This window comes from Lucilia sericata, unplaced genomic scaffold, assembly GCF_015586225.1.
Source record: "Lucilia sericata isolate MDLA Ls3-8-SP2 unplaced genomic scaffold, ASM1558622v1 Contig002024F_arrow, whole genome shotgun sequence".
NCBI classification, from domain to species: Eukaryota; Metazoa; Arthropoda; class Insecta; order Diptera; family Calliphoridae; genus Lucilia; species Lucilia sericata.
In genome coordinates, this window is record NW_023995888.1 from 45,916 (window position 1) to 73,413 (window position 27,498).

Below are 27,498 nucleotides of genomic sequence, written 5' to 3' on the forward strand. Positions count from 1 at the left end.
AGAAGTTTTCTAAACAAGATTTCTTCTTCCTTAAAATTTCATAGAAAACAACTTCTCTAGTAATTTTTCTATAGAATACTTCACTCTAAACAATTTTATATACAAAAATTGTGTTCTCTATAGAGACAAGTCTTCTCTAAGCAGTTTTATCTCTAAAAGTTTCTTCACTATAAAATTTTCTATAGAAAAGTAAATTTATCAGATAGTTTTCAATTTACAAAGCAACATTTTATAACACTAACTTGGCATCACTAAAGAGTGGACATCATAACAAGATGCAGTGTTGCCATTTATAAGGATAAATTGTTAATGTAGCGATTTTTGTTTATAAATAAAAACGTAAAGAAAAACGAACACTTTATCCACTTTTTCTTCTTAAAGTATTGATTTCTCCATATATTTTTCTGTAAAAGTGTTTCCTCTGAACATTTTTCTATAGAAAATGATCTTATCTATGCAATTTTCTTTGAGGAAATAATTTCTCTAGACAATTTTCTATAGAAAGCTGACTTCTCCAAACAGTTTTATATGCAAATGTGTCTTCTCTACATATTTTTCACTAGAAATGTATTCTCTTAATAGTTTTCTATAGAAAAGTTATTTCTAAAACTATATGTATTCTATAGAAAAGTATGTTCTCTAGAAAATTTTCTTAACAATTATCTTCTTTAGACTGTTTTCTATAGAGTAGCGTGTTCTCTAGACATTCTTCTGTAGAGGAGTGTCATCTTTAGAGAGATTTATATAGATATGAGTCTTCCCTCCACAAGTTGCTTTACAAAAGTATTCTCTATATAGTTTTCTAGAAAACTGTGTTCTCTACACAGTTTTCTTTTAAAAAATAGTTTATAGAAAAGTGCGTTCTTTAGAAAATTTTCTTTACAATTGTCTTCGTTAGACTGTTTTCTATAGAATAGCGTGTTCTCTAGACATTCTTCTGTAGAGGAGTGTCTTCCTTAAATAGATTTCTATAGATATAAGTCTTCCCTATATAAGTTTCTTTAAAAAAGTATTCTCTATATAGTTTTTCGAAAACTGTATTCGCTAAACAGTTTTCTATTAAAAAGTGTTTTCTCTAGATAGTTTTTAATAGAAATGTGTCTTTAGATAATTCTCTACATAATTGCCTTTAAAAGTGTGTCTCTTCTAGAACATTTTCTATAGAACATTTTTTATGAAAAAGTTTCTTCTTTACACAATTGTCATTAAAAGTATCTCCTTTCCACAGCGTTCTTTAAAATTGTCTTCTCTAGCCAGTTCTCTATAAAAGAGTGATCTACCTAGATAGTTTTCCTTAGAAACGTGTCTTATATTAATCGAAAATTGTCTTCTTTAGAATTTTTTTTTTGAAAAGATTCTTCTCTACACAATTGTCTCCTCTCCACAACGTTCTTTAAAAGATTCTCCTGTAGTCAGTTTTCTATAGAAGAGCGATCTCTCTAGAAAGTTTTCTTTAAAAAGTTTTCTATAAAACAGTGTCTTCTCTAGACTAATACAAATAAAAAGTTCTTTATTTAGTAATATATTTTTTAAAAAATTGAAGTATTTTAAGATTTTTATAATTGCTTCTCTTAATGCAATTACGTTTTTTTTAATTCAAACATTAAAATATTATAAAATTAATGTAAATTTAATTTAAAAACGTAAGCATTACTATTATTATAAAAAAAAACTAGTCATGATGACATTTTTAATTTTTATAAAATGACATCATATATATATTTCTTTAACTACAAACATTAATTTGCAAAAAAATTGACAAAAACACAAATTAATTTCAAATATTTAACCATTTTATGAGAGTTAATTGTTATTTAATATACAATTTAATGATTATTAACAAAAATAAACAATAATTTTGGGGGGAATTTTATTAAAAATCTTAAAAAAATTGGTTAAAAAATAATTAAAAATAAAAGAATACAGAAAAACGCTTAAACTTAATATAACAATAATGGCAACTCTTTGCTAACTGTCAAAACAAGTACATATGTATGTTTACCCAGTTGTATTTTTTGGTACTTTTTTAAATTTTAAGTATTTGTTTGATTTCCTAAGAAATTTATTTAATTTAATCTTAAATCAATCAATTTTTATTGGTTTATAGTTTAATTTCTTTTTATATGTAAATTAACATATTTTCTCTTTAATGTTTTTTTTTTCTGCTTTTTTTATAACTTCTTGGCATGTGTAAGTTTTGTAAACCATCAAATTTTTTTATTGTAACATAATCTCTGTGGGAGCCATATTTTAAAGTTATTTTCTCCCCTTTTTTTGGTTAATTATTTAAAGATTTTCTTGTTTATTTTATGGCTATAAATTATATTTAATAGTTTAAGTTGTAATTTTAGTTTTTATGTTCAAATTATCTATTTTTTTTTTTTTTTTGTAATTTTAAATTTTTTTTTCTTTTTATTTCTAATTACAGATGTAGAAGCCACGTTTTTTCCATTTGAAAAATTTAATAAATTAATACTTGTTATAAAATAGGGTAAGTGAATTCTAAAAAAAATATATATATAAATTCCAATTTATAGTCTTATTTGAATATCACGTTTAAACTATAAATTATTTTATTTTTATTATATTCTTGTAATTATTTTAATTTATGATAAAATTATTATAGAATTTTTATTTCTTACAAATAAGAAAAATGTGAAATTAAACAAATTTCTGCTGAAGGGGGGTTATAAAATTGACTAGAAATTTTTTACATATAGAATTTTTATTAAGGGTCTTAGCGCTTATTCCTAACAATTTTTACCAAAAATCCTAATCAGTTTTTCTTAAAAAACAGTGTACTCGGCTTTTTTTATAGAAAAAAAGTCTTCTTTAAATAGTTTTCTATAGAAAGGTGTCTTCTACATTTAGTTTTCTAGAGAAAAGTATCTTCAATAGACAGTTTTCTATAGAAAGGTGTCTTCACCAGAAGATTTTGTCTATAACAGCCCTCTCAAGCCAGTTTTCTTTAGAAAAAATTCTTCAATTGATACTTTTTTATAGAAACGTGTTTTGTATACAAAATTTTCTATTGAAAATAGCTTCTCTAGACAGTTTTCTACAGGAAAGGGTATTCGTTATACAATTTTCCATCGAAAAGTGTGTTCACCAAATAGTTTTTTTAAATTGTTTACTCTAGCCAATTTTCTATAAAAAGAAGTCTTTTCTAGAGGAAAATTGTCTTCAGTAGATAGTTTTTTTTGTAGAAACGTTTCTTCTCTGTTGAAATAAGTCTTCACTAAACCGTCTTCTAAGTATTTTATAGAAAGTTTTCTATAAAAAAGTATTTTCATCAGACAATTTTCTATAGAAATATGTATTTTCTACACAGTTTTCTTCATAAAAGTAATGTTTTGTATAGAATATTTCCTCTCTAAACTATTTTATATAAAAAATATAGTGTTCTCTATAGAAAAAAAGTCTCCTCTAAGCAGTTTTCTATTTAAAAGTTTCTTCACTACATAATTGTCTATAGAAAAGTTTTCTATAGATAGTTTTCAATTTATCTCTAAAAGTTTCTTCACTATACAAATTTCTATAGAAAAGTAACTTTACTAGATAGTTTTCAATTTACAAATCAGCATTTAATAACACCAACTTGGCAGCACTAAAGTGTAGACATTATATACTGATGATACATTATACAGTGATGCCATTTATAGGAATTGTTAATATAGCGATTTTTGTTTCTAAATTTTTTGTTTCTAAATAAAACAAACACTTTTTCCTCTTTTTTTGTTAAACTATTGATTTCTTCCCACATTTTTCTGTAAAAGTGTCTCCTCTGGACATTTTTCTATTTAAAATTATCTTATCTACATATTTTTATTTGAGGAAATAACTTCTCTTGACAATTTTCTTCAGACCCGAGAAAGCTTACCTCTCCAGACAGTTTTATATGCAAATATGTCTTCTCTACATAATTGTCACTAGAAATGTATTCTCTCAATAGTTTTCTATAGAAAAGTGATTTCTAAAACTATATATTCTATAGAACAGTGTGTTCTGTAGATTTTTTTTCTTTACAATTGTCTTCTTTAGAATGTTTTCTATAGAATATCATGTTCTCTAGGCATTCTTCTGTAGAGGAGTGTGTCTTTACATAGATTTCTATAGATACGAGTCTTCTCTACACGAGATTCTTTACAAAGGTATTCTCTATACATAGGTTTCTGGAAATCTGTATTCTCTACACAGTTTTCTTTTAAAAATTGTTTTCTCTAGATAGTTTTCAATAGAAATGTATCTTCTTCTCTTAATAGTTTTCAAGAAAGTGATTTCTAAAACTATATATTCTATAGAAAAGTGTGTTCTGTAGATATTTTTCTTTGCAATTGTCTTCTTTAGAATGTTTTCTATAGAATAGCATCTTTACATTGATTTCTATAGATACGAGTCTTCTCTAAACAAGTTTCTTTACAAAAGTATTCTCTATATATAGGTTTCTGTAAAACTGTATTCTCTAAACAGTTTTCTATTAAAAGTGTTTGCTCTAGGTAGCTTTCAATAGAAATGTGTCTTCTCTTAATAGTTTTCTATAGAAAAGTGATTTCTAAAACTATATATTCTATAGAAAAGTGTGTTCTATAGAAATTTTTCTTTACAATTATCTTCTTTAGAATGTTCTCTAGACATTCTTCTGTAGAATAATGTTTTCTACACAGTTTTCTTTTAAAAAATGTTTTCTCTAGAAAGTTTTCAATAGAAATATGTCTTGTTTAGAAAATTCTCTACATAATTGCCCTCTAAAAGTGTTTCTCCGCAGTGGACATTGGTCTCTTCTAGAACGTTTTCTAAAAAACAGTATTTTTTTAACATTTTTTTATGAAAAAGTTTCTTTACACAATTGTAATTTAAGTATCTCTTTTTCACAATGTTCTTGAAAATTGTCTCCTCTGGTCAGTTCTGTAAAGAAGAGTGATCTACCCAGATAGTTTTCTTTAGAAACGTGTCTTCGATTGATAGAAAATAGATTTCTTTTGTTTAAGTTTTGTTTTAAATACCAAATAAATTTAACTTTTAACAATAACTCAAAAATATTTGAAATTCCTTAAATATTAATTACTTCAGTAATATTTCTTGTTTTTAATTTTTGCGTTTGTCTACAAAATTTTTAAAACAACTTGTTACGCTTGAGTTACGAGCAGTTTTAGGTTGTCACAGCTTGATTGCAAATTACGTTTATTTTATTTTTTTTACCTATCTTCCATTACTATTATTATTTAACAAAAAAAAAAATAGCTAAATTTTTTTCCTTATTTTAAGTTGAATACATATTATTTGATTTGAAAGCTTATTTAATTTTGTTGTATTGTTAAATGTATTAAATTTAATAGGAAAATTGCAATAGAAAAAAATACTAAATTATAGCATTATGTAGAAATAAACACACAAAAAAAAAAAAACAGGAAAAGTTATTGCGCAATCCAAAATAAACCAAAGACCAAAATGAAAGTATATAAAAATATATATAAACTAATTTGAAAGTATTTGGCTAAAAGTAAAAAATAAACAAATTTGCAATTGAAATGGTTTCAATTGATTGGAAATCATATCAAAAAACGCCAAAACAATTGCAAAATATTTATGTTTAACACCAAAAAAGTTGCTGAAATAATATGCTAATCAAAATGAAACTTTTTAACAAAATAGTAAATAAAATGTTATATTTTTGTTAAAAGCATTGAACTTTTAAAGAAATTGTTAAAAAACAAAAACATTTTTATTGAAAAACTTAGGTTACAAAAGAAATTTTTAGTTTAGATAAGTGGTAACACTAATACTTCAATGTGACATAAAAGTGCTGCCAAGTAGTAGTTGAAATAAAGGATAGCTTGCTTAGTGTTAATAAATCAGCTAGTTTTTTTTAAGAAAAAAATTTCGATTTTTAAAGAATTTGTTTAATAAATAAAAGAAAATATTTGAAAACTCGTTATTGTATTGACATTTAGTCATTTATTATTTTAATTAATATTTTTTCTATTTAAAAGCACGTGTTTTATTTAAATTATTTTTTTTTTTATTTACTTTTCTACTGTTTGTTTATAACAAATATTTTATAATTTTTAGTTTTTTTAAATAATTTATACAACTATAAATTAAGTTTTTATTAAGTATTTTTTTTTTTTTGGGCATAAATTATAAATGTGGTTTCTTAACAATAGACTAAAACTAGCGTCATAAAAATTTAAATTTTATTGTTAATTCTTTGAAAATTTATAGCAAAACATGATTTAAGGGGTTTTTTCTCTTTGTTAAAAACACTTTTAACTTTTTTTTAAGAAAAAAACTTTAATTTAATTTTAGAATTTCTTTATAGAAAATAGAAATTTATTAAATTTGCTATAATTTAGAACAATTATTACAATTTTGTGGTTTTAATTTAAGTTTTTTTTTTAAATTAAATTTGTAATAGACTTTATTTGATTTGTAAGAGACTTTCGTCAAGTCTATAATCCAGACGGAAGTTTTCCCTATAGTGTGCTTTGTATTGATCATATTCCCGCCTATAACCGAATCTGTAGTCCAAGCTATAGGCCAGCCTTTAATCCAAGCTATATATTCTGTATTATAGAGATTACTATAATGCTTTGTCTCCACAGTTTTTGTAGACAGTTTCATTTTAAAGTTTTCTATAGAAAATAGTCTATAGTTTTCTTTAGAGAATCGTTTTCTATATACATTCTATATCATTATAAAGTTTTCTATAGAAAACTAGTCTAGATAGTTTTCTTTGGAAAATCGTTTTCTATATAAATTTTTATATTAAAAAGTCTAGTTTACTAGACATAGAGTATATTCTATAGAAAATTTTACTTTCTAGACAATTTTTTATTGAAAGAAAAGTCTCAACTATGAAGTCTACATAGTTTTATATAGAATATTCACAGTTTTCTTTAGAAAAGTTTCTTCTGTGTACAGTTTTCTTTTACAGAGTGCTTCTCCAATTTTTTCTATACTAATGTGCCTTAAATAGACAGTTTTATATAGAAGTGGGACTTCAATATACTCTTTTCTATAGAAACATTTCTTTAATTGAAAGTTTTTCGTAGTGTCAGTGTCTTTACTAGACAGTTTTTTTACTAAAAAGTCTTATTTATACATTTTTCTATAGAAAATAGTCTTCTCTAGACAGTTTTGTCTTGAAAAGTTTCTTCTATACACAGTTTTCTATAAAAAAACTTCTCAAAGTTCTTTTTTTATAACAAAGCCTTTTTCTAGGTAGCTTTCTGTAGAAAACTGTCTTCTTTAGATAGATTTCTATAGAAGTATTCCTCCTTAAACAATTTTATATAGAAACATTTATTCTTTATAGAAAAATTTATTTTCTTAATATAAAATTTTCTTTATTACTGATATTTCTAGAGAAAATTAATTTTACTAGAGAGTTTTCTATTTATTAACAACAAAACATTTATTAACACTAACTTGGTATCACTAAAAAGTGGTCATAATCACAGAATACAGTGATGCCAATTGTGATGTTAATTATAACGTTAAATTGTAATTATAGCGATTTCTTTTAATTAAAAGCTGAAGTGAGAGAAAAAACATTTCCGCTGCTTTGTTAGAATAAGTCCAGCCTATATCTTAATCTGTAGTTAAGACTATAAGTCTAAATTATACACTGGTCTACAACTGCACTAGTCGTAACTATAGAATATAACCTCTGCTATATTCTGGAGTATAGTTTTGACCATAGTTTGTTTAATAGTCTTGACTGTGGTGTTGTTTTTAGTCCGATATATAGTCTGGACTAAAGTGTGTTTTATAGTCTGAACCACAGTCTACAAATCTTCTAATATAGTCTGGTCTATAATATAGATTATTGAATATAGTCTTATCTACAGCCTTGGCTATGTGCTCGAATATAGTCCCGGCTAAAATCAGGACTAAAGTCTAGACTATACTTGAATAGAAACGTGAGTGCAGTTTTTAACCAAAGTAAGGTTTTTTTCCAGTTGTAAAACCATTATCTATCATTTCTTGTTTCTGACACAGCATTTTTCATAAAGATAATAAATTAATGTCTATTTTAATTAATTAAATTTATACAATAATAAGATTTTATAATTGATAAATTAAAGCAATTAGAAACATAAGACAGGTTAGTTATTTGCAGAAATTTAACATATAAACTGAACACGTGAATTACAATTAAAGTAAATTTTATCAAATCCATGTTTAGATAACAGCGCCGTTCAAATATAACACAGGTGGCGGCCAATAAACAGCTGTAAGTCCCATTAAAGAAAATAAGCTAAACATTTACAAAATAAATATTTAACTTCTTAAATTTAGAAAATTTCTTAAAATCACTAGAAAGATTAACAAAATCTGCGGTCACAGAATAAAAGTAAAGCCGTTGATTTTTAAAATTTATCAGCGGCTAAACACAGACACTTCCAGTTGCATGGTTTTGTTAAATTTTGCAATAATTTGTAATAAATTTTACGAAATATTTTTTTTTCCAATCAGTCATTAATATTTAAATTATTACTAAATGCCTGACACATTAATTTATTATATTTCGTGAACTTTTTTTCGCATTTAAATTCCTATTTTTTTGCATTTAAATTCCTTATAAAAATTAACACATTTCTAAAGCAAATGCCATTTTTTCATATTTGTAAATTAAATTTCAATTGTTTTTAATCTAACCACAGCTTTAATTGTCTATTAAAAGTGTTTTTTTTTACCAAACTTCACAATATTTTTTATTAATTTTCAAGTTTTTTCTGCCCGTAGTGTCATAGCATTTTACTGGCAAAATTTCATTAATTAACTGTCTCCTCAATAAATTATTTATTAGTATAACAAAATGCACGTTTTTTAATAACTTATAAATAATGCAATTTCAATAAATTAATTTATTTATTAGACACGTGAATAAGTTGCGGTTAATATATGAACTCGTTGTAAAAATATGACTTTTAGAAAAAAAAAAAATTCTTAAAAATTAATTGTTTAAATGGTTGTAAATGGTATAAAACACGTGCATACCGGTTTTTATTAAACAAGTACTTTTAATACGCATTTGAAAAAAGTTATTTTTTAAAGAATTTTTGCAAAGTTTTACATAAAAAGGAATTTTTATATACAAAATTTACATAAAAATACATTTTTATTTTAAAAGTAATGAATAATTTTGCTTAAAAATCAATATTTCTAAAGTTAAGGTTATATTTTTCATTAATATAAACATCTGGCAACACGTATCCTTAAATAACCGTTATAAATTTATCTACATGCTGTAAAAGTGCTGCCAAGTATTTGCTTAGAAAGGCAATCTGATTAGTGTTGATGATTTAGCTATTTTCACCGCCAATATGAACTTTTCTGCTGAAATCATAATTTAAAGTATTAAATATTTAATAATTAAACAAACTACTAATAAATATATGTTTATTTACATACTTCTTTACTTTTCTCATCTGCTGCTTTTATGATTTTGACAGATCAGGGTGTTTTTTAGTAGATAAATAATATTAATAATAATAAATGTTAAAATTGCAGATATTCAAGATAAAAAGCAGTTTCATTTTATTTACAAAAAAATTTAAGTAAATCACCTTTAATTTTAATATTAACTTTAATGGTTAATGAGTTGGCCTTAGTTTAACTTTTTGTGCAGTTAGTTAGTTGAACTTGTCAAAAACCTGATCTTTTTGATAGTTGTGGTTTCTGTTTGTTTTTTGCAGTAGTTTAAAAACCTCAAAAAATGTTTTAATTTTAAAGTTTAATTATAAAATGAAATCTTTTTTTATCTTTTAATATAAACAATTTTGATAAAAAGTAGTTAAATTTTATTAAAAACTGCATAAACTGTAAAAAGTTATGGGAAACATTTTAGTAAAAAGTAATTTTTGAGACTCAAAACTAAAAGAAATTTCCAAAAATGGAGTTAAATTTTAGTATAAAACAGGATTAAATATATAAAGTAATTATGGGGAAGGAATATATGGTATCACCAATAGATAGATAGATAGATAGATAGATAGATAGATAGATATAGATAGATAGATAGATAGATAGATAGATAGATAGATAGATAGATGATAGATAGATAGATTAGATAGATAGATAGATAGATAGATAGATAGATAGATTAGATAGATAGATAGATAGATAGATAGATAGATAGATAGCTAGATAGATAGATAGATAGATAGATAGATAGATAGATAGATAGATAGATAGATAGATAGATAGATAGATAGATAGATAGATAGATAGATAGATAGATAGATAGATAGATAGATAGATAGCTAGATAGATAGATAAATAGATAGATAGATAGATAGATAGATAGATAGATAGATAGATAGATAGATAGATAGATAGATAGATAGATAGATAGATAGATAGATAGATAGATAGATAGATAGATAGATAGATAGATAGATAGATAGATAGATAGATAGATAGATAGATAGATAGATAGATAGATAGATAGATAGATAGATACATAGATAGATAGATTGACTTGTTAAAAAACTAATTTTGTTTTTAGCGATTTTTGTATTTTACACTAAATTTACATCACTTTCTTGCTGCCAAGTAAGTTGCCACTAAATTGTAAACAAATGTGTTGCCATATTATAATTTAATTATAAGGAATAATAAATTGGATGTTAATCTATATGTGAAGTTTTATTAAACATTTTCACTAGTTACCGCACTAGTTGCTTCAAATCAAAGGGTTTTCTTTTCAAGTAGCCAATGTTGAAAATATTTAATTTAAAGAATTTATTTCTATGAATACTTTTTTTACGATTTGCTCTAAATTTTCTTTAATGCATTAATTTTTTTATACACAATTGAAAACTCTCACTTCTATAAATATTTTCTATATAAATTTGAACATATTATTTTTTCTTTTATTAAAAAAGGTATTAAAACTATAATAACAGAATAATAAAACAAAAAAAGTACAAACAAAAAAAATTAACAAACAAACGTGCCAAGTGAAATTCATTGAATATATTGTATATTTTTTCAAACATTTTTATGAATAAACAAAAAATCCGTTTATTGTCAAAATAATAAAAGCCATAACAAAGTTGTAATATGTATAGAAAAACCATATAAATATTTACAGAAAAAAGTTAAATTAAAAAAAAAACTACATGAAAACGTTAAAGCACAAGCCAAGCTAACAGAAAAGTGTTGGCAACATTTTATGTCATGGTTACAATTAAAAGACAAAAGACGAAAAAAAAAACAAATAATTGAATTAAACAAAAATATTTTATAGCTGATGACATGCATGCACAATTATTTAAAGTTGCTTTAATTAACGTGTTTGAAATTTTTAATTTTAGCTTTTTTAAGTTTTTTTTTTTTTTAACGAAAATGATTTATTTTTTATTTTATTTCATTTTTATTAGAGCGTTTTATTTTTAATGTTTTAAGATTTTTTTATAAAAAAAATCATTAAAAGCTCGTGTTTTTAAGTTTATAATCTATATATATAAAATTCTAACGTTACTGACTGACTGACTGACTGACTGACTGACTGACTGATTCACTGACTGATTCATCATCGCACAGCCTAAACGGTTGAAGCTAAAGAGCTGAAATTTGGACAGGAGGTTGGTCTCCCGCCAAATAGATCCACTAAGACGGGATTTTTGGAAATTCGAATGTTTAGGGGGTAAAAAAGGGTAAAAACGGGTAAATTCGGTAACCTTATATCTCCTAAACTAGAAAAGATACAAAAACAGTTTAAAGCTTATCGCCGTTCATTTAAAAAATAAACGGACAGGTGTCTGGTACTTTTTTAAAATTCGGCCCCTTTAGGGAATAAACGGGTAAAAACTGTATTTTGGTACTTTTTTCGCACCCCATATATCTTTTAAACCAGTGCACATTCAAAAAATATTTTTGACTCCTTCATAACTTAACGAAAAAATAAAAATATGAATTTAGTACTTTTTGGATATTCGTACGTTTAAGGGGTTAAAATTGTACCTATTTTTGGTACTTTTTTCATAAAACATTGTTTTTGGTTTATTAACTTATACATATGAATACATAATAACAGGCTCCCACTACGATGTTGCAACTTTTTGGGATAGAATTTTTATTTCGTTAATGGGGAGGAAAAAAGTACCAAAAGGGGTAAAAACGGGAAATTTGATTTTATTCAACCACAATGATCCAATTTAGATAAAATTTTTAAATTTAGAAACACTAAATATCCTAGTGGGGTGTTATTTGGAACCCCGGTATCAAGGGATATTTTTTGGTACTTTTCATTCTCCAACTGGTCCTTTTTGAGTTTTCTATGATATTGAAATAGAAACATGAAATTAATAATAAAGGGACTTTTCGCTACTTTTTCGTTCTACACAGGTACCTTTTTGAGTTTTCTTTAAAATTAAAGCTAGAAACATGAAATTAAGCATGTAGAGCTCGGAGTAAATGAGAATCTATAAAATGGGACTTTTTGGTACTTTTTCGTTCTTCAAAAGGTACTTTTTGAATTTTCCATAATATTGAACCTAGAAACATGAAATTAAACATGTAGAGACCGGAGTAAATGAGAATCTATAAAAGGGGACTTTTTGGTACTTTTTCGTCCTTCGACTGGTACTTTTTGAGTTTTCTATAAAATTTAACCTAGAAACATGAAATTAAGCATGTAGAGCCCGGAGTAAATGAGAATCTATATAAGGGGACTTTTTGGTACTTTTTCGTCTTTGGACTGGTACTTTTTGAGTTTTCTATAAAATTTAACCTAGAAACATGAAATTAAGCATGCGGAGGCCTTAGTTAATGAGAATCTATAAAAGGGGACTTTTTGGTACTTTTTCGTCCTTCGACTGGTACTTTTTGAGTTTTCTATAAAATTTAACCTAGAAACATAAAATTAAGCATGTAGAGCCCTTACTAAATGAGAATCTATAAAAGGGGACTATTTGGTACTTTTTCGTCTTTCGACTGGTACTTTTTGAGTTTTCTATAAAATTTAACCTAGAAACATGAAATTAAGCATGTAGAGCCCTTAGTAAATGAGAATCTATAAAAGGGGACTTTTTGGTACTTTTTCGTCCTTCGACTGGTACTTTTTGAATTTTCTATAATATTGATCCTAGAAGCATGAAATAAAGCATGTAGAGACTGAAGTAAATGAGAATCTATAAAAGGGGACTTTTTGGTACTTTTTCGTCCTTCGACTGGTACTTTTTGAGTTTTCTATTAAATTGAACCTAGAAACATGAAAATAAGCATTTAGAGCCCGTAGTAAATGAGAATCTATAAAAGGGGACTTTTTGGTACTTTTTCGTTCTTCAAAAGGTACTTTATGAATTTTCTATAATATTGAAAATAGAAACATGAAAGTATGCATGTAGAGCCTGGATTAAGTGAGAAACTATAAAAGGGGACTTTTTGGTACTTTTTTGTTCTTCAAAAGGTACTTTTTGAATTTTCTATAATATTGAACCTAGAAACATGAAATTAAACATGTAGAGCCCGAATTAAGTGAGGACCTATAAAAGGGGACTTTTTGGTACTTTTTCGTTCTTCAAAAGGTACTTTTTGAATTTTCTATAATATTGATCCTAGAAGCATGAAATTAAGCATGTAGAGCCTGGAGTAAATGAGAATCTATAAAAGGGGACTTTTTGGTACTTTTTCGTTCTTCAAAAGGTACTTTTTGAATTTTCTATAATATTGATCCTAGAAGCATGAAATTAAGCATATAGAGCCTGGAGTAAATGAGAATCTATAAGAGGGGACTTTTTGGTACTTTTTCGTTCTTCAAAAGGTACTTTTTGAATTTTCTATAATATTGAACCTAGAAACATGAAATTAAGTACGTAGAGCCCGGAGTAAGTGAGAACATATAAAAGAGGACTTTTTGGTAATTTTTCGTTCTTCAAAAGGTACTTTTTGTGTTTTTGTATAACATGAAATTAACCATGTGGAGCCCGGAGTTAATGAGAATCTTTAAAAGGGGACCCTTTGGTAATTTTTCGTTCTTCAACTGGTACTTTTTTAATTTTCTATAATATTGAACTTAGGAACATGAAATTAAATAAAAGAGGTCTTTTGTTACTTTTTCGTACTTCATTGGAACTTTTTGAGTTTTCTAAAATATTGAATATATAAACATAAATTTAAATAGGGGACTTTTTGATATTGCAGATATATATACATTTACAATAATATTTATTTTATTTCATTACGATGAGGGTAGCGAAGCACACTGGGTATAGCTAGTCTATTATAAAATGGTGTCTGTTTTCATAATACATTAAATTCGAATACTTATGAGAGACACTGTATATGTATATATACAAGTGATTATTTAATAATTATTTATTTGTGGTAATAAAACACGTTATTTACCAAAGAAATTATGAAAAAAATCGATATTTAATTCATGCTAGCAGAAGATATCGAATGTCATACCGGATGAAGAAGTTGCGTTATTTATGAAGTATATAAATAAGAGAGGAGGCCGGAAATTTCCAAAATATGGCAGGCAATGAAATACACTCAGATTTCCCGAGAAAAAGAAAAACAAAGCTAAGAGTTCTGTAGATAACAATTACTTAGATCAACAATAATTACAACAACTTCGGAATGACCAGGTTCCCAATGTGCCTACTTATGTACAACTGCACCAACTGAAAGTTTTATCAAGGGATTAACTTACAACAACAATGATACTATTAAAATAGGACATTGGATATACTTTCGAAAGATATAATGATTTAAATCAACAATAGCTACAATAACTTCGAAATGACACGATAAAAACAAGTTTTTTTTGTATCAGAAAGTTTTTCCCCAAGGAAATAATTTACCAGAAGAATGGACAGACTAATTAACTCTTTTCATCATCGGACAAAATTATTGTTTCGATTTCAATTTCTTAAATATGTACATAAAAATACGTTCTGAAACTTACCTTGGCATTACACTTTTGATCTTTCCATATTTTCGAAGACAAAACAAATTCCATATGTTTCATACGCCATAAGGGTTTAAACAACACCTGATATATACACATCGAAGGCTCCAACATAGTGGCCAATGGACCACGTACCGTATATTGTAAAGATAATATATCCCAACCAATATCACCATCACAAGGAGACATTAATCTAACATCTAAGTGATTTAATATTTCTGGATCATCGTATTGGGCATTTGTTGAACGAATTGCAGCGTCCATAATGGAAGACAAATCATATGAATACAATTCTTTGGCGGGTTTATCAAGTTCGCATCTGTAAACAAAAAACATTTGTTTATGTTTTTTTATATTTAATAATAGAGTTAAAAAGAAAACTTACTTTAAGTTTTCCATTAAAATGCCGATAAAATCACCTTGCCCTAATAGCAAATAGCGGCGCATGGCCTGTAAGTGTTCTAGTAGTTTATGTGGACCCATAACAATATCAAGAACACGTTTCGAAGTATTGAGATATATGGCATCAATTGTTGAATGCAATTTCGTATCAGCCACCGAAGAAAAAATATGCTCAGCTTAAAAAATAACAGGAAAAAATTTAATTTATTTATTAATTCTTCGAATAATTGGAGCATACTAACCATTTTCTTCTATACAATGTCTTAACTCATCTCGACCTTTAACGGGCTGCTTGTCTTCACATATCTCACATAGAAAATTAATACTTTTACCGGTTACCAAAATTTTATGAGCCAAATCAGTGGATACGAAATTCGGCAACATGGACGAACGTACACGATACTTGTCATGCCACAAACGATCCGGTCCCACCTCAACCAAACATTCTATAAAGAATTCACCATGAGGATCACATAATTCTCCTTCCAAAAGCCATTTTGTTAGCATTTGATATAGAGGACCGCATATGGCTAACAGCAATTCTTTGGCAATATTTTTCACCATGGGATTACCATTGTTCATAAAACCATGTACCGTTGAGGCTAAAGCGCCACCTTTCTTTTCCTGACAAGCCTCGGCAATAGAAGCTAAAAGTTGTAATCGTTGTAGAGGATCTACAGACCAAACAAGAATTTTCATTAAAGTTAAACGTTCGGGGCGAGAAGGGCAATTGAATAGGGCAAATGTCTCGCCTTGACGTTGTTTATTGAGTTGTTCCTGTAGCATGGCCACCATGCCATAGTATTTGGTGAGCTCTGTTTTTAAAGCAGACACAAATCCCTGACCCATTAAGCCCAAAGCACATAAGCCACTTTTGGTATCGGTGTAGGACTGTACTAAATCATGATAATAACCCAATTCGGCTAGACGTAATAACATACCAGCCTGCACCACATTTAAAGATTTCGCTTTAACATCCAACTTAAATTTACCCGAAACTACATCTTTTTTTAAGTATTTTCCTTGAATGCCCGTAAAGGCATAAATGACATTTTGTACAATGTCATCGTTGAGATTATTTTGGGCTTCTTGCATTTTATTTAGATCTGCGTTAGTAGAACTACGCAAAGGAAGATGAGTACTGGCTGCTGAGGACAACATGCTTGTTGCAGGCATTGTATCATTTTCAGAACCACTTCTACTACCTCCACCACCTTGACTCGTTTGGCGAAACATGGATATTTTATGATTTAAATCTGAAGAATTATAAATATTCGAAGCCTTAAAGCATGAAGGTGGATTAGAATTAGTGGGAAATTAATACAGTATAAATGACTTACATTTCCTGTTGCCATTAGAGAAATCTGTGGTGTGCCCGCCAATGGTTGAGATTTATGCAAAAGATGACTTCTAAAGGAAGTCATGGTACTATTTGGTGGCAAGGATGCATTCGGATTACTATAACGATGTCTTTGTAAGCCCGTAGTTTTCATATTTGAGGCCGTGTGGCCATAACCATTTTCTGCAGTTGTATATTTTGAATCAGCCATATAATATAGAAATGTTAATAATGCACTTCGTTGCTGTGAATCTAATTGCTGAAAATTTTGTAAAACACCAAATAATTAAATTTTAATTTGAAGTCAATTTTCAAAAACGTTAAACACAATTCAAGCGAACTATTTCTATAGTCTCTTTAGAAGAAACTTTTTTTAAAGAAATGTCTTTTTAAAATAATTGTTCTATAGAAAAGCCAATTTAAAGGAAACGTTCTATAGAACAGTCTCTTTTGAAGAAATTTTCTAAAGAAAAGCCTCTTTAGAAGAAATATTCTATTGCAAAATCTCTTTAGAAGAAATTTTTTTTATAGAAAAGTCTCTTTAGATGAAATTTTTCTATAGAAACGTCTCTTTAGAATAAACTTTTCTACAAAACACGTCTCTTTGGAATGAACTTCTCTATAGAAAAGTTTCTTTAAAAGAAATTTTTCTATCGAAGTCTCAAAAAAAAATAGCCTAAATTTAGGACATAATTTTCTTATAGAATAAATTTTTCCAAAACAAAGACATTTTCTGATTAAAAAAAATCTTATTCCAACTTACACTGGCTTTTAATTGCTCATGCAAATTCAAAAATAATGCTGAATTGTGACGAGATCCGCCACCACTTGATGTGCCCAAAACGGAAGATGATGTTGCAGCTCCGGAAGATTCGGTGGTATTAAGATGTTGGGTTATTTTAGCTACCAAAGATGCCTCATCATATGGTAGTGTAGAACCCAAAGCCGAGGGGCAGTTTGATATGTATTGGGTAATGTGGCGCAAAACGTCCCCTGGAAATGTTAAATGAAATAAATGATCATGTTCTTAAAATATCTACACCACAAACACACACAAATTAAACCCAATACAAAATTAGACAGATAATATTGATGAAATATTTTGTTTAAGGCGGACAACACGAGACGAATTAAATTAATTTTATTTATTTTTTTTTTCTATTTGACATTAAAAATAACTTACTGTGATTGTCTTTTGAGCCCACAAAACTTTTGCAAAGCCTTTCCAATAAATCGTAAATATCTTTATAATTACTGCGTCCTCCACCAGAGGCAGCTGTATGTGAACCGCTACCACTTACTGTTGTTGTTGCTGGGCCCACTGTTGGTGTTGTGGTCACATTAAATGACATAATTGTGCTTGTTTAATTATTGTTTTCTTGAACTTTAATTAATTGTCTGCAAAAAATTCCAGGGCACTTGTATTGAAATGTTTGCTTTTTTAGCTCCTTGTCTCATGGACACAATTTCACTCTTTTTCACTCACACTCTCTTTTAAATAAATATGAACACCGTTTTTTTTATTTCTTTCCTCATATAACAACAATGTCGCAAAAAAAAAACGTAAAGGCAACAACAAAACCAACTGTCTATGTTTTTGCTGTTTTTAAGGATTTCTTTTAATTATTTGTGTTATTTTCTTTTAAATAATTGTACAAAGCGCGTAAACTTTTTATTAATTGTTTAAAAATTTCTATTATAATTGATATTTTCTTTGATTTTTGCGAATATAAATTTACAAACAATAAAACAAAAAGTTTTCAAAAAAAGTTTTCTTTTGGCTTTTTATATTCTGGCGTTGCCAGAAGTAAAAATTTATTAATAGGATAATATTAACCCATTAGCGGGTTTATATTTTAATTCAGCATAATTTCTCTATAGTTTTCTTGCAGGGATGGTTAAATTGAAAATCAACATAACTTTAGAACTCCGAAGTTACACTTGATAACATCCTGTTTAATTTCTTTTATGTAAAATTGTGTTTATAAAGTTTTTCCAAAGATAATTAATAATATAAGATTTTCTTCTATAGAAAATTTATATTTGAAAATAAAATAAACTCTCCAGCTCAGCAATAACCGTACACAATATGGCAATATACATCACACATATGGCAGCACAAATTTTTTGATTTATCTGTTTCCATTTGACATTTGTCTGGGCGTTTGGTATTTTTTTTGCTCAGCCGTAAAGTTTGTGCCACGAATTCGTTGTTTGCTCTGAAATATACATTTTAATTTATTAAAATAAACGGGTAAAAACTAAATAAAACGAAAAAATATCTTTTGAAACGTTTTTAGACTATAATAAAGTATTTAAAGAGTTAATAATTGTAACTAAAAGTTATGCATTTGTAGTGAAAAACTTGTTTTGAAAATTTGGCTGTGATTCAGGAAAAAGACGCCGGGTCAGCTTTTTCTATAGAACAAACTTTTTTGTGCTTTAATTTATAAGCGGCTTTTTTGTGTAAGAGTGCGGGGGTGTTAAATGCATAAATTTATCAATAATAAACTGTAATAGATTAAATAAAACGCCATAATGGTAGTGGAAACGGCGGTGCCATCAGCAAAAACCAGATTTTTAACATGGGAAAAACAAGAACATCTAGTAAAATTGGCAATTTTGATAATAGCTGCAGTATTGTGTGAGTATAAACAAGAATTTATTGACGATACCAAAGGGAAAAAAGAACACAAAGTACCTTAAACAAAAATGAAGCACTGAGACTTTAACATTTTATGAGTTTTAATTTAACAGTAATGTTATTATTCAGAGTTGTTTGGTTATGTAAGAGTTGTATTTTTGGGTATTTATGTTAAAATAATAAAAAACGGTTGTATTTTTGTGTTACGCGCGGTATGATGGTATGGTATGACTACTCTTCAAATCATATAGAAACCCTAAGGTCGTCATACCACATGAAATACTCGGGGTTGTATGAAGACTTGGTACGACGACTTTTTTGGCGCAATAAGTATTCGTACAGAAGACTTTTTGCGCCTAAACTAGAGTCTCCAAATTATATATAGCACCATAATTGCCAGATGATCACAAAAATCTCTATTTAGAATAACATAAGTTTTCAGGAGAGCAAAAAAACTGTTTATGTATTTAGTTCGTGAAGATTTTTCAATTTTTTTCTTCTACAATATATTTTTAAGATCATATTTTAAATCGTTATATAAAAAGAATTTAAAATTTTGCATTATTTGCAAAATTATTCACAAATTTATATCAGATAGAGCTTTTTTTCTACGAAAATTTTTTTACAACCTTCAGATAGAGAGTTTTTCATTGAAATATAAATTTTTTATTTGATTTAATATCAATAAATATTATATTTTATGCAATTTAATGAAGTAATATAAACCAAATTGTTGAAAAAGCAAGAGATTATAAGTTTTTGGTCCAAAATCAATGTTATATGGTTAACCACGGCAATAAAATTAATCAAATTGGTATCATAATGAGCGATATCTCGGAAACTATTAAGCCGATTTCAAATATTTTGCGGATTTGTGTTCAGCATGTCCAAAATTAGTAAAAACAACAGAAAATTATACAAAATAATAGAGTTTGAAGCAATTTTTGGATAAGATAGAGAGTTTTGCATTCAGAATTTTTCTTTTTATAAGACAGGGAAATTTAAAAATTGCTATAAAATTGCCAAAAAATATTTTTTCTTTTGAAATTTATGTCTCTGATGCGGAATAGATTTTCATGAAATGACAGATAGAGACTATTGAATATAGTCCCTTGACATTCTGATGGTATTCCTACTAACTTTTTATTAATTATTTGAACTATCGAAACAGTTTTATCAATTTCGATAGATTTTATTTGTTATTATCTGTTTAATTTGACAATTACATTTCTAAATACCTTACATTGAGTTCTTGAAAACTATTTGATATGATCTCCAGTAGATTTTTACATGTTTTTCATTGAAATAAAACTTTTTGAATATATTTATTGAAATGTTTTATAAGAATGTTATACAAAAAAAACAAGATCCACTAAAAACGGAAACCATGATTCCTTTTACTCAAATACATATATGTATTTAAATAATCGCTACTGCCTCTATCCTTTTCCCATAACCTATTTTCCTAGTTCCAACACAATGTACTGTATGAGTACGGGTCATACCCTGAGTACAGGTAAAATAAAAGTAGTTCTCAAAAACTTTTGGTGGTTTCGCATTTAGGCTAAATATTTGATCTAAACATTATAGAAACATTATAATTTTTTATTTTATTAACATATTCTTAGAATATTCTAAATACATATGTTTCGACTTTCATTTAAATAATAGATAAACTTTGTGAAAATTTGTACAAAAATCGTTTTCTAAAAAATCATCAAAGTTAGAGTTAAAATCGTCAAATCCTCAATAGGTAATTTTTGACACTGAAAATCGTCAAAATGATGATAAATCGTCAAGTCTGGCAAGATTGTATACCACATTGGTATGTTGTTATTGAAGAGTTGTATTTTTAGGTACTTTTTTAAAATAATGTTTGTGTTGTAATTTTATTTTTATTTTTTAACTTCCTATTTGCTTTTTGTATGTTGCAGCATTCGCCACGCGTTTATTTTCTGTGCTACGCTTTGAAAGTGTCATCCACGAATTTGATCCGTATTTCAATTATCGTACAACACGCTTTTTAGCCGAAAATGGCTTTTATAAATTTCACAATTGGTTCGATGATCGTGCCTGGTATCCGTTGGGACGTATCATTGGTGGTACCATTTATCCCGGGTTAATGGTTACATCGGCTGCCTTATATAGGATATTATGGCTATTAAATGTTACCGTGGATATACGCAATGTGTGTGTATTTTTGGCTCCTTTCTTTTCATCCCTAACCACGTTGGTCACTTATGCTTTGACTAAAGAAATACATGTGAGTATATGTTTGTTATAATATTGAGGTTAGGTGTGGACTTAACCTCTTAATTTTTTAATTTCGTGATGAATATTTTATAATTCTTGATAGGAAGAGTATGAAACATAATGAGTACTACAACTAAGCTGAATACTTTTCAATAATTAATTAAACAGTTTTGATTTTTTATAAGATACTAATGTTTTTATATTTTTATTTTATAGAGTACTGGCGCTGGTTTGGTAGCCGCTGCCTTGATTTCCATTGTTCCTGGTTATATTTCCCGTTCTGTGGCTGGTTCTTATGATAATGAAGGCATTGCCATATTCTGCATGCTATTAACCTATTATTTATGGATTAAAGCCGTCAAAACGGGTGCCATTTTCTGGTCTTCCATGTCAGCCTTGGCCTACTTTTATATGGTATCCTCTTGGGGTGGTTATGTTTTCCTAATCAATCTCATACCTCTTCATGTTTTGGCTTTAATGTTTACCGGTCGTTTTTCACATCGCATCTATGTGGCCTACAGTACTTTATATTGTGTGGGCACTATTTTATCTATGCAGATTTCATTTGTGGGTTTCCAGCCCATACAAAGTTCGGAACATATGTTGGTAAGTTAATTATAAAAAAATAATACCTTTGCAGATTTATATTTATTATTAAAATAAAATATATATTTTTCACTTTTTTAGGCATTGGGCGTCTTTGGTCTGTGTCAGATACATGCCTTTGTCGATTACCTACGTTCTTGTATGCCTAAGGATCACTTTGAGACCTTGTTTAAGGCTTTAATATCTACCATTTTGACTGTGGTATTTATTGTGGGCACTTTATTAACCGTTACCGGTAAAGTCTCACCTTGGACCGGGCGATTTTATTCCCTGTTAGATCCTTCTTATGCTAAAAATCATATACCCATCATTGCTTCCGTCTCTGAACATCAACCCACTTCATGGTCTTCATTCTATTTCGATTTACAGGTAGGTTTTTTCATTTAAGTCTTAAATTTGTGTTCATTTTCCCTCATTTCCATTAATGATGATAATATTGCTTTCAAATGAGTACGCCTTAATGTTCCAAGTGATTACATTAACACTTTGATCGCTGAAACAATCCTTAAATGTTAAAATTAAATGCATCGTCACATATAAGTTTTTCTATAGTCAAGACTATAGAACGATCAATAGATCAATCTATAGACTGCCTGATAGTCAAGACTATATATTGATCTTTAGTCAAGATTTATTTTTTTCATCCCTTCATTCCTTACATTTTTTGTATTTTCATCCCTCATTTTCTACCTATTAATTATGGTTTGTCTATCTCATCTCTTTTAGATCCTAGTTTTTCTCTTCCCAGCCGGTTTATACTTTTGCTTCTCCAAACTTTCCGATTCGAATATTTTCATCATTTTGTACGGTGTCACTAGCATTTATTTTGCCGGTGTAATGGTTCGTCTAATGTTGGTATTGGCCCCTGTTATGTGTGTCCTATCCGGCATAGCTGTGTCACATTTATTGGCTAAATATATCAAATCGGTTGAAGCAGCTTCTTCATCAAAACCAGTCGAAAGTAGACGGCAATATAAAAAATTGGAGCAGCAAAGTGGTGGCGTTAAAAAAGAGGTTGCTTTAACATTTGTGGGCATTGTTACTTTAATGTTAATAGTCTATACATTCCACTGTACTTGGGTAACGTCAGAGGCCTATTCATCGCCTAGTATAGTTTTGAGTGCACGTTCGCACGATGGTGGTCGCATAATATTCGATGATTTTCGTGAGGCCTACTATTGGCTGCAAATGAATACACCAGAGGTAAGTTTAAGCATAAGAAAAAAAGTTTTCCATAAAGTAATTTAAATGATGAACACTTATAAATTCTTGATAGGAAGAGTATGAAACATAATGAGTACTACAACTAAGCTGAATAAATTTTAAAAATATGTGTTTTTTTAATGTTATAAGCTTTTTAGGAAGATTTAACTAAATTCCATGCATTTGTTTCTTTTTCTAGGATGCCCGCATTATGTCTTGGTGGGATTATGGCTATCAGATAACAGCCATGGCTAATCGCACCATATTGGTGGACAACAATACCTGGAATAACACTCACATCTCGAGAGTCGGTCAAGCCATGGCCTCCTCAGAGGAAAAGGCTTATGAAATTATGCGTGAGTTAGATGTAGATTATGTGCTGGTCATATTTGGCGGTTTAACCGGCTACTCCTCGGACGATATTAACAAGTTCCTGTGGATGGTGCGTATTGGTGGCAGTACTGATCGTGGTGCTCATATTAAAGAAAAAGATTATTATGCTGCCAATGGTGAATTCCGTGTTGATAAAGAGGGCTCACCCACTCTACTCAATTGTCTTATGTATAAAATGTGTTACTATCGTTTTGGACAAGTCTATACAGAGGGTGGTAAACCGCCCGGTTATGATCGTGTACGTGCAGCTGAAATTGGCAATAAAGATTTTGAGTTGGATGTTTTGGAGGAGGCCTATACCACTGAGCATTGGCTAGTGCGCATTTATAAAGTTAAGGATTTAAGCAATAGAGGAGTTTAATTAACTACAAAGCTTTCACTACCTCTCGCTCTCTATCTCACTAGTTTGTAATTTTCCTCTCCATCTCTTATCTCTCAAACTCTATAACAATTATATTCTTTTTTTTTTTACTACAAATTTCCTAAACTTTTTGAAAAAATTGTTGATCAATATTATTATTTTTTAAAAGAATTTATTTGTTTGGTTTTGACTAAAAAAGAAAACTTAAATTATTGCCAGTATTCCAGCAGTTTTGCACAATTGCTCATATTGAAGAATCTCTTTTGAAATTCGTTACGTTTTGCTAGAATTTTAAACATAAAGAAAGCTCTCTATTCTCTTAGTAATGTGAAATGTTTTAAACTTTTAAGTATTATTCTAAAGTATAAAATTTGTATTTGAACAAAAAATGATAATTATTTAAAATAAACTTCCTTATAAACTGAAAAAAAGTAAAGAATTCCCTAAAAAATGTGCTCAACGTAAATGTGACATGACAGTCAAGTTTTTGCATAAAAAAGAAAGGCTCTTTAAATGGAATAAATTAAATATTTTATACAAGAACAAATTTAAAATAAATACATGTTGTTTTAATCATATAATAAAAAACAAAATTTATTAGAAAAAGAGGATTAATCTGCGATCTCTACTTTTTTTTTTTTGAAAAACTGGTTAATTTTTTCAACAAAACTATAGAAAACCACAAATGAGAAAAAGTACTTGATCTCTGGATACTCGCAAACACAAGAAGTGTTTGCGAAAATGATCTCGATCTGTGACCTGTAATATTTTCATCGAAAGTTTGATCTTTGTTGACAAAAATCTATGTTTTACAAGAACATTTTTTCGAGCTAATTTTTTTTAATTACAGTTTTTTTTCTGATTATTGCTGAATCATGTTATTTGGGTCTCTATTATGACGTAAAATTTGACATTTATTTTTGGTACTTCCTGGATTAAAGATCATGTTGATTACAAATTAAAAAGATTTTATGTTTTCCTAAAATAATCAACATCCCATTGGTAACTGTTTACCAATAGTTTCTATTGAGACTGTAAGGCTATTAAAGTCAGGATTAAGGTGTCTTAATACATACTATTTTCTATAGACTGTGTCATCTATAGTCTAGTCTACATTGCAGTTTATGTAGGCTATAGTCCAGTGTATAGTTTAGTCTACAGTCCACGATGTAGTTTAGTTTATAGTCTACTGTTTAGTCTATATTATAGTCTTGTCTAGCCTGAAGTGTATTTTACAGTCTATTCTACTATATATTCTATTCTATAGTCAAGTTTATTTTATAGTCTACACTATAGTCTACTCTATGTTGTAGTCTAGTCTACAGTAGCCTAGTATAGCACAGTATAGCCTAGTCTATTCTCTATTATATAGCCTAGTTTATAGTCTGTCTATAGAATATTCTATACTATTCTATACTATATAATCTATAGTATAGTCTATGATAGTCAACTCTATAGTCTGTAATCTACAGTCTATCGTCTAACCTATAGTCAGGTCTATAGACAAATCTATAGTCTAGTCTATAGTCTATTCTATAGTCTAGTCTATAGTCTAGTCTATAGTCTAGTCTAGTCTATAGTCTAGTCTATAGTTAAGTCTATGTAGTTTATAGTTTAGTCTATAGTCTACTCTTTAATCAAGTCTACAGTCTATAGCATTGCGAAACTAATAAGGTGAAGTCATTTCAACAGCTGATTATTTTTTGTCCATGGAAATTTAGCCCGAAGTTGTCAAACTCAATATAAAAAAATTTCTCTTTCAAACCCGACGCTGTCAAACTACATATATAAAAAATTTCATGAATTCGCCGCAAAATGAAATGACTTCACCTTATAGTCTATTCGCCTTGGTCTATAGTATATATAGTATATAGTCTATTCTATAGTCCTGTCTATATCCTACTCTATAGTCAAGTCTATGTAGTCTATAGTCTACTCTATAGTCAAGTCTACAGTCATGTCTATAGTCTAGTCCATATTTATCTCTATATTCGAGTCTATAGTCTATTCTATTCTCTCGTCAATAGTTCAGTCTAGTGCACAGTCTAGTCTATAGTGAAGTCTATAGTATAGTCTACAGTCTAGTCTTTAGTATTGTATATTCTATAGTCTAGACTACAGTCTATAGTCTTGTCTATGGATTACTGGCCTTTGTATAATTCCCCGCGATTTTAAATTTACACAATTTTTTAAAAAATTAAAAACTTTGAACTATATAATTTAATAAAAAAATTGTCATTTATTTTATTATAATTTTAAATTATAGTTTTTGTTTTAGTTAAATAAGTATATTGCAAGTTATTTTATAAATAAAAATATTTTTTATACAAAATTATTAATGGCTAGAGCCGTTGGTGCCATTAGTGCCATTGGTTGCTTTAGAGGGACCGGCAGCAATGAAGGGCATAATATCGGATTTAGTAACAACAGCCTTCAATACTTCTTTGCCATCTAGAAAGAAAATAAATTTTAATTTTAAATAATGAAAAAATAACGTTATTATAAAAAGCGATAAAAGTTAAGCGTTTATTCAAAAACAGAAAAAAAAAATAATAATAATTGGCAGCACTGTTAATGACAAATGTTTGGTTGTAAAAAAAATTACCGCCATTTTTTGTTTGAAAGCAAAAATGTTTTTCGCTGGCAAAAATAGTAAGGAGAATTTTAATTGTTGGGAAAGCTTACCTTCAACATCGACAATAACAACAGCGGGATCGACTTCCAAGACACGAGCCAATTTGCCTAAAATACCATTTGAAGGTATGCGAATGACACGCTTGGCAGCAGCCTTGACAGCTGGTTCATCCAATGAGCGGTTCATGCTAACAATTTGAGTAAGCAAAGTTTCCTCGCCAACAGTTCCCACCAAGGAGCTGAAAGGAAAGAAGGTAAGTTAAAATTTGTTCTCCATATTTGAAGGGATTTAGCAAACATACTTATCCTCTTCATCTAAAACAGCAATCTGTTGCAATTTGTGTTCCTTCATGATTTTAATGGCCTCGCCGAAAGTGGTGTTTGATTTAATGGTAACGGGAGCAGGGAATTTCAAATCAGCTACAGGAGTATTCCACCACCAGTGGTTGTGTTCGTTAACAACTTCTTTGAAGTCACGGGCTTCCATCCAATTGTCAGAAACAAATTTCGTCATGTAGTTACGAATGCCATCGGGCAAGATGACAACACACTTTTTGACCCTCCTTCAAGCTCTTGGCAGCATTGAGAGCACCACGCATGGCACCACCACTGGAGCCACCACACAATAAAGCTTCTTCGGCTTGCAAACGTCTGGCCATGGTGAAACAATCCTTATCGGAAATCTTGGTCCAGAAGTCAATGACCGAATGATCCAATACGGTGGGCACGAAGTCGTA

The 27,498-nt window shown here is 28.5% G+C and overlaps 2 protein-coding genes, 2 non-coding genes and 1 pseudogene across 4 annotated transcripts; 3 read left to right on the top strand and 2 right to left on the bottom strand.

Moving 5' to 3' along the window:
- Nucleotides 1-14,923: 14,923 nt before the first annotated feature.
- On the bottom strand, nt 14,924-18,398 carry LOC119613240 (gamma-tubulin complex component 3-like; the record flags this gene model as incomplete). The annotated part of the gene is made up of 6 exons (XM_037969216.1): nt 17,851-18,398; nt 17,431-17,660; nt 16,669-16,926; nt 15,571-16,609; nt 15,312-15,504; nt 14,924-15,245 (listed from the first exon to the last, which is right to left on the bottom strand). Coding segments are annotated over exons 1-6 (2,211 nt in total), but the record flags the coding sequence as incomplete, so codon positions are not given.
- Nucleotides 18,399-18,849: 451 nt separating this feature from the next.
- LOC119613241 (dolichyl-diphosphooligosaccharide--protein glycosyltransferase subunit STT3A-like) lies at nt 18,850-24,685 on the top strand. The gene is made up of 6 exons (XM_037969217.1): nt 18,850-19,311; nt 21,246-21,574; nt 21,781-22,170; nt 22,252-22,539; nt 22,897-23,373; nt 23,573-24,685. Exons 1-6 carry the CDS (start codon nt 19,206-19,208, stop codon nt 24,125-24,127), a joined length of 2,145 nt encoding a protein of 714 aa, XP_037825145.1. The 5' UTR covers nt 18,850-19,205; the 3' UTR covers nt 24,128-24,685.
- Nucleotides 21,633-21,713, top strand: LOC119613244. The gene has a single exon (XR_005232219.1). It is a non-coding gene; the product is annotated as a small nucleolar RNA Me28S-U3344 (small nucleolar RNA).
- LOC119613243 lies at nt 23,412-23,492 on the top strand. The gene has a single exon (XR_005232218.1). It is a non-coding gene; the product is annotated as a small nucleolar RNA Me28S-U3344 (small nucleolar RNA).
- A 1,658-nt stretch (nt 24,686-26,343) lies between the features above and the next one.
- LOC119613242 lies at nt 26,344-27,492 on the bottom strand (annotated as a pseudogene).
- Between the last annotated feature and the right edge of the window lie 6 nt (nt 27,493-27,498).